This window comes from Felis catus, chromosome B4, assembly GCF_018350175.1.
Source record: "Felis catus isolate Fca126 chromosome B4, F.catus_Fca126_mat1.0, whole genome shotgun sequence".
Taxonomy (NCBI): Eukaryota; Metazoa; Chordata; class Mammalia; order Carnivora; family Felidae; genus Felis; species Felis catus.
The window spans coordinates 12572028-12585222 of NC_058374.1; the positions used below are offsets into that span (position 1 = coordinate 12572028).

The following is a 13195-nucleotide window of genomic DNA, read 5'->3' on the forward strand; positions in this document are numbered from 1 at the left end:
TGGGTCCAAAAGGACAGTCTCTTGCGTCTGGATTTCTTAGAGGAAGATTTTCCTTGGTCATAATTAAATAAGGCAAATGCCTGTTTATGTTAAAAAAAAATAACAAAAACAGACATTCTTTGACTTACAATCCAAAACTCATCGCAAAGTACATGTTTGTTCACGATTTTCCTACTAAGCTTCTTGTCTTTCACAAAGTAATCTTCCACAGACTGTCTTCAGATTTTGATCTTAGTTTTTTAGCTTCGTAACAAAGCTGCCTTAGACAGTAGCCCCTGTTCACTCTCTTTCATCATTGTGGTCACCCGTGGCCAGCAAAGCATCTGCCCTGGTCTGGGACACTCAGCTGAGCACGAGGGAAGAAATAGGTACAGGCATGGTCAGGTCTGAAGCAGCTGATGGTCTGGTTGGAGAGACAGGATGTGCGCATAAGAAGATGGACTCATAAAACCAGATACGATTTAAGTAATAGAGATAATGCTACTTAAGGTCAGAGGGAAGGATGATCCCTGAGGGCCAGGGCAGCTGAGAAAGGCCTTGAAAAGGCCCGACTTTAAGCTTGACCTTAAAGCTAGGATTTCAGTCAGTACGGTATGAGAATAAAAGGTCAAAGACAAAGGAGTGTGATGGGTTAACAATGAAAAACAAAGTTTATTTTATAGCAAAGAGCAGGAAGGTAGAGGGAACCCGTTAACCACCTCAGACGACGGCTCAAGTCTGAGTCTCGAAACCTAGACCAGGATGAAAGGAAAGGCAAAGATGGATGAAATAAAGTTTAAAATGAAGAATCACCAGTCCCCGATAAGTGGCCTATTGCCCTCCAGAGCAGGGTTTAGCAAACTGCAGCCCACACAAAAAGTTTACTGACTCCTGATCTAGGACCGTGAGATCACTAGAAAGATCCATGCTTCTAGAAATCACAGCTTGCGATCAGTATTTCTGTGCAATGGTGTTTCTGAAGTTCACCGAACACAGACTGTCTACCATAGTCTCCATTATTCAATTCAAATAATTGAATTGAATTGAAGGTTAAAGGTTACCTCCATGATCAGCCTCCAAAGCAAACACTGGGCGCCGACTGCAAGTTCTGAGACCAAAATGGTTTGCACTGGTCCAGAAAGGTCAGATCAAGGAGATGCCCTGGTAGCCAAAAGTCATTTCCAACATCGATTAGTTTGCATGTGGGACCTTCTTAGAGTCAAGGCTTATTTCAAGCATTCTTTAATTTAGACTTGAACCTTGGGCCAGCTCTAAAATTGGACAGAATGACACAACGCATACTTCCCTTCTTTCTCCCCACTCACTTTGCCTGGGCAGCCCTTACATATCCGTAAAACTCCTCCCGGGCGCTGTGGGTCTCATGAGGCGGCCTTTCTGCACAAAGCAGTCTGAGCCTGGTGCGTTTCCCATCCTCCCGCTAACCTGCCTCACGTGGCACAGTGTGGCCCTTCCCTCACACACGCCCACTGTCGCTTTTCTCTCCTGAAGTCCCCTTCGTCTCTGTACCCCTCTCTTCCACCTCCCAGGTGCTCAGATGCATGGGCGGAATGAACATGGTTATTATCTCTGCTTCTGAGAGGGTTCATACTGTTCTAGGAAACCTCTCTGTGTGCCACTCATTATTTTCTCCACCTTCTCTCCTCTTGAGCTCATATCCTTATGTATCTTGTTTCTTCTCTCAAATATTCCTGTTTGTATTAGAACTTGTCTTGTTCTGTACCTAGAACTGAAACCACGTATTTTCACATACTAAAAACGTGGACTAGAGCCCAAAACCTACAGCAGTAGGATAGCAGGTACCATGTGGGCACATTTTCTGTGTGTGTGTAGATTTCTTAAGTTAAAGACCCCCCAAAAAACCTGTATTCCCTCCCCATTGGGTACCAGTTGCCAAGTTTAATGGATGTTAAAATTAATTGTCTGTTATTAAAATCAAATAAACAAAGCCACTTGCGACATGGAAGAAATGGAATAGCGTTTCATTCAATGCTTGTTCTCAGGAGATGAGGATACCAACTGGAGGCAGCAGCAACAGCGGAATATTCCAATTCATTCGTGCCCCAAATGTGGAGAAGTTCTGCCTGACATAGACACGCTACAGATCCATGTTATGGACTGCATCATTTAAGTGTTCACACCCACTTCCCCCAAACTGTTGGTAAATATCAGATTTTTTCCTCCAAGAGTTGTGCTTCTGTGTTATTTGTTTTCACTCAGACATTTTGCTTCATTATGCTTATTTTAGGAGGAAGAAAATCAATATGCCCTAAGTAGGACATTTTTTTGTGGATTTCCTTAGAATCCTTAACGTACCACTCTTCTGATAGATTCTTTATTTTTGAGGGGGTTCCGTGTATGTGAGCTGAACTGTTCATGCAGTTAATAAGTGTGTGACATCATGGGACAGGGTAAATATAACCAATGGAAGAGGCCTCACAGATGAACATTGAGAACCTTTTAAGGAGGCAGGAAAAATGAAGTGGCTACAGATTTCATCAAGAAAAGTCATCTTTGGAGGTTTTTAAAAATAAATTGTTATTTTTCTTGATTTAAGACACATTTATATGGGGTTGTGTGTATGTTGTAGTTTTATTGCAGCCACAGTAATTGTACCAAAGGTGATATGGCTCTTTTCATATGAGCACTATGGGCTCTTACTTGATCATCCAGACAAGTGACAATATATCGGTATATGTGAGATACATGCATCAGGTTCACTGGTTTCATTGTGCTGCAGGTATATGGATGTGTACAGTAGTTTACTAATTTCTAAAATAGAACAGCTGTCTTTTGATTTTCCTGGATCAAGCTGTATACTCATTATCACAAAAATAGGTATTGTAAAATACAATTTTGCTTTTGAATCTTTCACATCGTTCATATACGATTGGCCAATTTCATAGGCTGTATTTTCCATATTCAGCTTCATAGAGGCTTAATACTTATTCATATCTGTTTTGCTAAGTCTATGAATATATACAAATCCCTTTACTAGAGGCTAGTATTTGTTGTTTGAATTAAAAATTATTCATGCTAAGGAGGTGAAAAAATAGAGATTTGCCATATTTTGTAAATCTACAGTTTACTGAGATTAGCTAATACTGGGCCAGTCATAAAAGTAAACAGTGTCCTTGTGTGTCTATATCCTAGAACGTTTAGAAGAAAACTAGGCAAACTTGATTTAATACACACACACACACACACACACACGTGTGTGTGTGTGTGTGTGTGTGTGTGTGTGTACATCTGTGTTTTTTAAACCAGGAATCAAAACTGCTAATTTTGTCTTCATGCCAAGAGACCACACTGCACAGATTCACTAATAACTGAGATTCCCCCATGTCAGTCCACAGAGAATGCTTCTTAAAGACATTTCTAAAATAACCATGAAATTCTTATTTTTCTTTTTTTTTTTTTTAATTTTTTTCAACGTTTTTTATGTATTTTTGGGACAGAGAGAGACAGAGCATGAACAGGGGAGGGGCAGAGAGAGAGGGAGACACAGAATCGGAAACAGGCTCCAGGCTCCGAGCCATCAGCCCAGAGCCTGACGTGGGGCTCGAACTCACGGACCGCGAGATCGTGACCCGGCTGAAGTCGGACACTTAACCGACTGCGCCACCCAGGCGCCCCTGAAATTCTCATTTTTAATTTCTTATTTATCGTTTCTAGTTTAAACTTTTTTCCTTACTATATTATATTAGAGGAAATAGATTTCAACAGTATCTTAAATAGAAAAGCAACCCAAATGGTTTCATGTTTAAGAGAGTATCCTTTTATGTTGTTCAAGTAAACATATTAAGCTGTTCCAACCCTGAAGTAACAGTGTGAGTGGGCTTATTAAGCCTGTGATCAAATTGTCTGCTGGATAATTTAAAGGATTGCAAAAGAAGGCTAGTTCAAAAAGTCACCTTAAATTAAAGCTCCTCTACTGAGGGAATCAAACAGTTTGGTAAACAGTTTGTAAACTCTGTTCATGCCTTCTCTAAATAATTAGTCTCTTCAGAGGCCTGGTTCCATGTAACCAGGTAACGACACCTCATCAGAATGTTGGCCCCTCTTCTGGGGCCAGCTCTACCGTGTTCTCGAAGTGTGGCTGACTGGGAGCAATAGAAAAATGGAAACTGGAAAGAGATAGGAACAAGCCAATGAAAATTTTATACCTAACTAATTTCATAATATTAATCCTTCGAATATTGTATTTTAAAGTCATTTTGATCTAGTCTGGCCTATAAGGAGCTTAAAAGTCATCACTTCCATCCTTGTAACAAGAAAAAGACTGGACAAACTCAAAATCATCAACTCTCTTTAAATCCCTCAGAGAACTGAAGTCACAGGGCAAACCACTGCCCAGAAATTAGAGAGACAGTCAGGTACAAAGAGTCTCAGGTTTTACCAGATCACGGTCTCAGGAGCAGAAAGCACTCAGTCAGCATCTGAGTAGGAGAACTTAAACTAATTGAAGAATTGCCAAAGACTTGCTGTGGACAAACTTGAGAATTAAAAACTCTAGCAGGAGTCCATTCTTAAGAGGCCCCCACACTCGTGTGAGTTTTGGCTCCAGGAGCCCTAGGAGCTCCTCATAGTGAATATTTCTGAAAATTCTCCCCTGCTTTTTAGCAGGAGGAGGGGGAAAGTAGCCATTTTGAAATACACCGCGCTCTCTGTTCTTCTTAGGAAGGCCTTCCCTCAGGGGAAACTGTTTTACCAGAGTCTAACCTTTCTGGGATATTATCAGAGCCTCACTGACCTGGGGGAAAGGAAATACCCAACTCCAGCCCCCTCTGCTTTTACTCCTCTCACCTAAAGAGGAGAAAAAAGTCCGAGAAGCACTTGTAAAGGTCACCCCCTAGAGGCAGAGCTCAGTAAAAGACCGAAACCTTATCACAGGACTGCGGAACTCTTCTCCCCCACACATACCTTACCACATCAACAAGGTCCCTGCATAATAACGAGATTACAACTGGAAGAACTCATATTTGGCTTTACTTAAGAAAAAGTATAGGGAAATCCAAAGACAACAAAGGAGACAAAACAAGGACAGCAGAGGAAATTTCAGCCTGTGACATCTACAGCTGCAGCAGGCAGTAAACACAGTCCAGCTCTTAGCCAGGTAAACATAAAACCTCACACTATAGACTCACTTACCTCAGTTCCTTTTACTTGCTACATCACTTCCATTTTTCAACAAGAAATTATACTGCATACTAAAAAAAAAACACAGTTTGAAAAGATGGAACAAACATCAGAACCAGACTCAGATAGGATGATTATAAGATTGGAAATTGAAAACAACTATGATTACTACCCTAAAGGCTCTAATGAAAAGAGTGACAACATGTAGCAACAGAGGGGTACTATAAGCAGAGAGATGGAAACCCTAAGAAAAAATCAAATGGAAATACTAGAAATCAAAGAAACTGTAACAGAAATGAAGAATTCCTTTGATGGGCTCATCAATAGACTGAACATGGCTGAGAAAAAAAAAATCTGTGTACTTGAAGCAATGTCAACAGAAACTTTCAAAACTGAAATGCAAAGAGAAAAAAGAATGCAAAACAACAGAATATCTGAGAACTGTGGGGAAAAATTTTTAAATGTAATATATGTGCAATGAGAATATCAGAATGAAAAGAAAGAAGCTGGGTGAAGTAATTATGGCTGAGAATTTTGAAGAATTAATGACACAAAACTACAGATCATGAAGATCAGAGATCATCAAGCAGGTTAAATGCCAGAAAAAAATCTTCACCTAGGTATACCATATGCAAATTACAGAAAATCAAAGGCAAAGAGAAAATCTTGAAAGAAGCCAGAAAGAAAGGAAATCTTATCTGTAGAGGAACTAGGATAAGAAATATATCAGACCTTTAGAAACCATGAAAGCAGGAAGAAAGGAGTGAAATATTTCGAATGTTGAGAGAGAAAACCCACCAACATATAGTTCTGTGTCCATGGAAATTTTCTTCAAAAGTGAAGGAGAAATAGACTTTCGTAATAGACAAAAATTTATGGAATTTGTTGCCAATTTATGCTTCATAAGAAATGTTAAAAGTTCTGCAGAGAAAATGAAAGTCACATGGGTCAGAAACTGAGGTCTATGTAAAGAAAGGACAATCATTAGAGAAACAATAAATGAAGATAAAATCTTTTGTTTCCTGTATTCTTAATTGATCTAACAGATTAACAATTTGTTCAAAATAAAAGTAGCCACGTGTATTCAGTGATTATAGCTAATGGATCAATGAAATGAATAACAGCAATGTTATAAGGGATGGGAGCAGAGGAAGTGGGATACTCTGTTACAAAGTATTTCCACTCCCCATGAAGTGTTACAGTGTTCCATGAAAGCACACTTGGATTAGTAGTTAATGTACATTGCAAACTCCAGTGCAACCACTGAAAAAAAAAATATTAAAGAAGTATAATTGATACACTAAGAAAGGAGAGAAACGGAATAACATAAAATGTTAAGTTAAAAGCAGAAAATCCAGAAATAGAGTGAAAGACAATAGAAGAAACAAAAAACAAGGGTAAGAATAGAAAACAGTAACAAATATGGTAGATATTAATCCAGTTATAGCAATACTTACTTTAGACATCCTCTAATATATACTCTAAATATACCAATGAAAAGACAGAAATTGTCAGAGTGGATTAAAAAAAACAAAAACAAGATTCACCTATATGCTGTCTATAAGAAACCCACTTTAAATATAAAGACACATATAGATTAAAAATAAAGAGAGGAAGAAAGAAATAGTATGCTAACACTAATTAAAAGAAAGTGGGATAACTGTTAATTTAAAGAAGTCTTCAAAGCAAGGAGAGTTGTCAGGGATAAAAAAGGGACATTACAAAATGATAACGAGGTCAATTCTCTAAGAAACATAACAATCCTTAACATATATGCACCTGACAACAGAGCACCATAATACATAAGGCAAAAAGTGATAGAAGTGCAAGGAAAAAAAAATAGATGAATAGTTAAAGAATTCAAAATCTGTCCATCAGCAACTAATAGACCCACTGCAGAATATGCATTTTTCTCAAGTTCATGGAGAACATTCACCATGATAGACCACATTCTGAACCATAAAACACAGCTTAACAAATTGAAAACAACAAAAATTATACACAGTATGCTCTCATACTACAATGAAATTAAACTGGAAATCAAAAACAGAAAGATAACTAGAAACCCTCAAAGAATATTTGGAGATTAAACACACTTGTAAATAATACATGGGCCAAGGAATACTCAAGAGAGCTTTAAATACACTTTAAACTAAATGAAATGAAAATGTAACACAAAGTTTGTGGAATGAAGTGAAAGCCATGCTTAGCAGGAAGTGTACAGCATTGAATGAAAGATCTAAAATCAGTAATCAAAGCTTCCACAGTAAAAAAAAACTAGAAAAGGAATGGCAAATTAAACACAAAAGAAGCAGAAGAAAATAAATAATAAAAATGAGAACATAAATCAATGAAATTCAAACCAGGAAATCAACAGAGAAAATTAATGAAACTGAAAGGTGGTTCTTTGAAATGATCAACAAAATCAACAAAAAGCCTCTAGCTAGTTAAGAAAACAGAAGACACAAATTACCAATATCAGTATAACAGCAATGAGCAGTTGGAACTTTAAAAACATAAATAACACTTATGTTAGTACAAAAAAATTAAATACTTAGGTATAAATCTAATAAAATATGTATAAGATCTGATGAAAGAAATCAAAGAACTAAATAAATGGAGAGATCATGTTCATGTATTGTCAAGATGTCATTTTTTCCCAACTTGATCTACAGATTCAATACAATCCCAATTAAAATCCCAAGAAGTTATTTTGTGGCTATTGAAAAAGTGATTCTAAAAGTCTATATGGAGACACAAGAGGCCCAGAATAGCCAACATAATACTGAAGAAGAACAAAGTTGGAGGACAGTTATTACCCACCTTTAAGACTTACTCTCAAGCTACAGGAATTAAGATTGTGGTATTGGTGAAAGAATAAACAATTATATCAATGGAGCAGAATAGACAGCCCAGAAGTAGACCCAGATAGTCAACTGGTCTTTGATAAAGGAAAAAAGGCAATTCAATGGAGAAAGGGTAGTATTTTTAACAAGTGATGCTGGAACAAAAAGTGGACATCCACATGCAACAAAATGAATCTAGACACAGACCTTAAACCTTTCACAAAAAAATTAAGCCACAGACTGGAAGTAAATCTTTACAAAACATATCTGAAAAATGACTGATACCAAAATATACAAAGAATTTTTAAAACTTAACAATAAGAAAGCAACTAAATTTAAAAATGGGCAAAAGGTAACAGATAACCTCCTCAAAGAAGATGTACGGTTGGTAAATAAACACATTAAAAGATGCTCAACGTGTCATTAGGGAATTGCAAATTTAAACAGTAAGACACTACCACACACTTATTAAAATGGCTAAAATCCAAAACACTGACAATACCAAATGCTGGAGAAGATGTGGAATAACAGGAACTCTCATTCATTGGTGGTGGAAATGCAGAATGGTACTTTGGGAAAGCAGCTGGGCGGTTTCTTGCAAAACAAAGTGTACAATCCTTGGTATCTATCCAAATGAATTGAAAACTTATGTCCACACAAAACCTGTGCATGAATGTTTATGATAGCTTTATTTGTAATTGCCCAAACTTGGAAGCAACCCAGATTTTCATCAATAGATAATTGCATAAATATGTATGGTACATCCATACAATGGACTATGATTCAGCACTAAAAAGAACTAAGTTATCAAATTGCAAAAAGACACGGAGGAACTTGAAATGCATATTGCTAAATGAAAGAAGCCAGTCTGAAAAGCCTACGTGCTACATGATTTGAACTGTATGATACTCTAGAAAAGTTACAACTATGGAGACAAAATACTGGTTGCCAGGGATTAGGTGGAGGAAGGGATGAATAGATGAGAGCACACAGGATTTTTACGGCAGTGAAACTATTCTGCATGATACCGTGATGGTGGATAAATTTGTCAAAATCCATTGTATGACATAAAAGTTAACCCTAATGTAAACTGTGGACTTTAGTTTAAAATAATGTATCGGAGCGCCTGGGTGGCTCAGTCGGTTGAGTGTCCGACTTCGGCTCAGGTCATGATCTCACGGTTCATGGGTTCGAGCCCTACATCAGGCTCTGTGCTGACAGCTCAGAGCCTGGAGCCTGCTTCGGATTCTGTGTCTCCCTCTCTCTCTCTGTCCCTCCCCCACTTGCGCTCTGTCTCTGTCTGTCTCTCTCAAAAATAAACATAAAAAATAAAAAAAAAACAATGTACCAATATTGGCTTATCAGTTGTAACAAATGTCCCATACTAGTGCAAGATGTTAATAATAGGAAAAATTGTGTGTGGAAGGGGCTTTATGGGAACTTTTTTCTTTGCACTCAATTTTTCTGTAATCCTAAACCTGTTCTAAAAAAATAAAGTCCGTTATTTCCTAAAAAAATGAAAAAATTAACTTTGAGATTATTTAATATGAACCTAAAATGTACTGTGTGTCATAAAATCAAGACTCTTGTGAAGATTGGCTAACACTTCCATTTGACCCATAATGAAAGGGGTAACTTGGAATTGCTTTCAATGAAATAAATGTATTTTGCCATCATTAATTCAATGGAGGAAAGCTGATACAACAGCCAGTTGCAGCTTTTAAGTGTAACAGGACTCAAGTATATGAACCAATATTCAAATGTCTTAGTAGAACAGTGGAAGATACCAAAACTGCTTTGCTATGAAAAGCAAATAAAACATAGAAATAATTTTACAGTCTGTTGAATCCTTTGATTTACATCATTCGTCATTTTAAAAATTACTGAGATAACATTACATACTCTCGTTATAAATCTGTTAGTCATCGGTGAGTAATTTAAGTGGTATTTTGTTCTGGCCAAGTAATTGCAAAGATGCAAAATGTAATACAAAAATTTTTTATTCAGGGGCGCTTGGGTGGCTCAGTCAGTTAAGGGACGGACTCTTGATTTCAGCTTAGGTCATCATCTCACGGTTTATGAGTTCAAGCCCCACACTGGGCTCTGCCCTGGCAGCATGGAGCCTGTTTGAGGTTCTTTCTCTCTCTGCCCCTCCCCTGCTCTCTCGCTCTCTCTCAAAATAAATATTTAAAAAAAAATTTTTTTAAACAAAAAACAAAAGTACTCAGAAACTCTCAGTAGGCTGATGGATTTATGTAGCAATGTTGGCTTTTAAATATAAGGAGTCATAATTACAGGTAAAATTTATTTTACAAATATATGTATTATATTTTGTTGTTGTTGTTGTTGTTTGCTGGGTTATAAACCCAGCAAAATCAAGGAAAAAATGTGCTCAACAGTCTTATGAATTAATTAAAACCAGCAAGGCTGGTTTGAGTAGTTTAAAGTAACCTCTAGGTTGATTGAAAAGCAATAGACATTTATTTGCATAGCAGAGACAGTAACCTGTTAACAAAATCAAGGAGGTGGGGTTCCCTCTTTCTCTAAGTAGAGGGTTCTCTCTGAGCAAGGATCACATTTTTCTCAGTACAGAATCTTTGTCCAGACAAATTCCAGTTTGGGATAAGACTTAGAGAGTTCTGCATGTATAGCAAGGAAGATACGAAGGCAGATGTAAACAGACATCGGCAGGAGGGAAATGGTGCTGGAGGGGCTTTAGAAACGGACTATTACTCCCAGTTAGAAGGTCTGATTTTCTGATTTTGAAGAGCACTGCCTGCCAGGCCTCAGGATGGAGGAGGTGATTTAATGGTCTGGTGCATAACCAGGTAGACATACTCGAGGATATTGGCTTTTACCATCTCTGTTTTGGAGAACTCATGTGTACTCACTAAACCACACCCCAGACCTACATGAAGCCCTGCATGTCCCACTGGCTTCCGTCACAGGGCCAAAAGCACCTGCTGAAATCTACACCATTGCCTCAGACTGAGCTCGCCATCTCCCCACTGTCCACGGCAACCTCCTCCTGGGCACTCCAGTCCCTTCCCATAATTTTGCCAGGTGCCCAAGTGATGCCAACCTGGCCATCGTCCTGTCCTTTTCCTGCAAAAAGTAACTTTCTTTGGCCAGTTACCAAAGCAGAGAGGGTTTCCTTCATAATGTCTTTCCCACTGGCCTCTTCCCTTGAACTCCCGCAGTCTGGGACTGTCACGATCTTTGGCCAGGCTTCTCTACCTCCACTTTCTGGTATATTCAGTTCCTGAGCACCTGTCTTTTAGCTTACTGTCTGTCCCTAAGCAGGATTTAGAAAAGTAGCAAGAATAGAAGTTAATACACTTTTATTTAATTTTTTAAAGTTTATTTATTTATTTTGAGAGAGAAAGTGAGAGAGAGCAGGGGGAGGGGCAGAGAGAGAGAGAGAGAGAGAATCCCAAGCAATGGAGGGCTTGAACTCATACCTGCGCTGAAACCAAGAGTCAGATGCTCAACTGATTGAGCCACCCAGGCACCCTGAGGTTAATACACATTTATGTTTACATATGCTGGGCACCCTATGGTGTTTTCAAGCTTTTGTCATTAATCCTCACAATGCCCTATGAAACAACTGTCAGTATCCCTGTTTGGCACATGAGTAAGTGGGGGCACTGTGAGGTTAAGTAATTTACCCGAGGTTGCACAGTTAGCATGGGGCAGGAGGTTAAAAACCACGCAGTCTTAATTCACTCGCGTCTAAGCACTAGGCCACTCCTTTCCTCGTTATATCTACCTGCTTCCCGCACCTGCTCACAAACTCACTGCCCATAGAATATCGCTCTTGACCTGTTCATCTTCCACATGATTTGTTTGATCTGCTTCTTTTAATGTTTTGACCCCATCTGTCTGTTCCCTCCTGTCCAGCAAGATTGGTGCTCGTTGGTCGTCACCTTATGTCATTTATATTTTATACATATGTCACATCTCCCAACTTGGAGTGTAAATTCCTAGAATATGGGCCACATCTCTGTCCAACATCACGTACACCGAGGCAGTAAGTGATTATGGCTGATAACCAGTGTGTGAAAATGTCCTGGAAATCCTCATTTGATCCTTCCTAAAATAGCCTCTATTCCACGTTCTGCCAATATCAGCACTTTCCAGAGGAAGAAACTCGCCCTCAAATGCTAAATGATTGGTTAAGGAGCAAATACTCCACTCGATTTTTTTTTCTTTCTGTAACATTTATTGTGTGCCGGCCACCAGCAGCAGGAGGGAAGACAGAGAAGAGATAGAAAGATGAACAAGACACAGTTCCCTTGTCTCCAGATGCTGACATCATGGTGAGAAGAAGCATAAGAGGTCCACGATTAGGATGCAGTGTGGAAAGTTCTATGTACCCTCCTACTCCTGAGTTCTAGGAAGCACTGGGTAGCAATGCTTAGTCCAAAGGGCCAGAGAAGATTCCCAAAGGAGGTGATGCCTGCACTGAGGTTGGTTGGATAAGTAGGAGCTGATTCAGTGTTTGAGGCTTTGGAAGCAGAGAGGTCTGCATGTACAAAGGCTCTGAGGCATGCCAGAGCCCGGAATATTTAGGAAGAGGAGGTTGCAGGTCAGCGTGGCTGGAAGAAAGACTGATTCCATGGAGAAAAAAAAAGAGCTGAGGTTAGTGGAAAAGTAGGCAGGACTCAGGTCTGTAAGTCAAGTCCTTGAATGGCAAGAAGTTTGGAATTACAGGAACTGAGGAGCTGTTGATGAATTTTGTTCAGGGAACATCCAGGCCAAGATGATGTTGTAATTGGGAGCAATAAGGGAAATGGATTGGAGGTGAGTGAGATCAGATAGGGACTAGTTAGAAGTAAAAAACAGCGAGGTGACCAGGGGTCAGGGAGGGTCACAGAAGTGAGGATGGAGAAGAGGGGGTGGGCTCAGGAGATGTGAGAGATGATCTGGAAGACGGGGTGAGTGGACACAGAGAATGGGCACCTCCGGCAGGGGTGATGAGGGAGGTACTGAGCCATAGGGCCCAATGGCATTCTGGGGGAGGAGGCTGGAGCCCGCTAACTTCTCCCTCTGCTTTCCCTTTCTTGTTTTGTGATATGTTTTAGAGGCTCACCCGTGATCCTGGTGCCCTCTGAAGTTTTAGAACCACTGCTATAGAAAGACGCAGTGGCCACATGAGACGGGACACGGAACGGTGGGTCCCACCCTCAGGGTTTCTGACTCAGTAGGTCTGG

At 39.3% G+C, this 13195-nt stretch overlaps 1 protein-coding gene across 6 annotated transcripts in view; it reads left to right on the forward strand.

Moving 5' to 3' along the window:
• OPTN (optineurin) overlaps positions 1-2183 on the forward strand; it is a 40469-nt gene extending 38286 nt beyond the window's left edge. For all 6 annotated transcript variants that reach the window (XM_045060876.1, XM_023256344.2, XM_045060875.1 and 3 more), the window contains exon 14: positions 2001-2183. In XM_045060876.1, the coding sequence (XP_044916811.1) occupies positions 2001-2128 (128 nt within the window). In that variant the 3' untranslated portion in view covers positions 2129-2183. The remainder of the gene's footprint in view (positions 1-2000) is intronic.
• The last annotated feature ends 11012 nt before the right edge of the window (positions 2184-13195 follow it).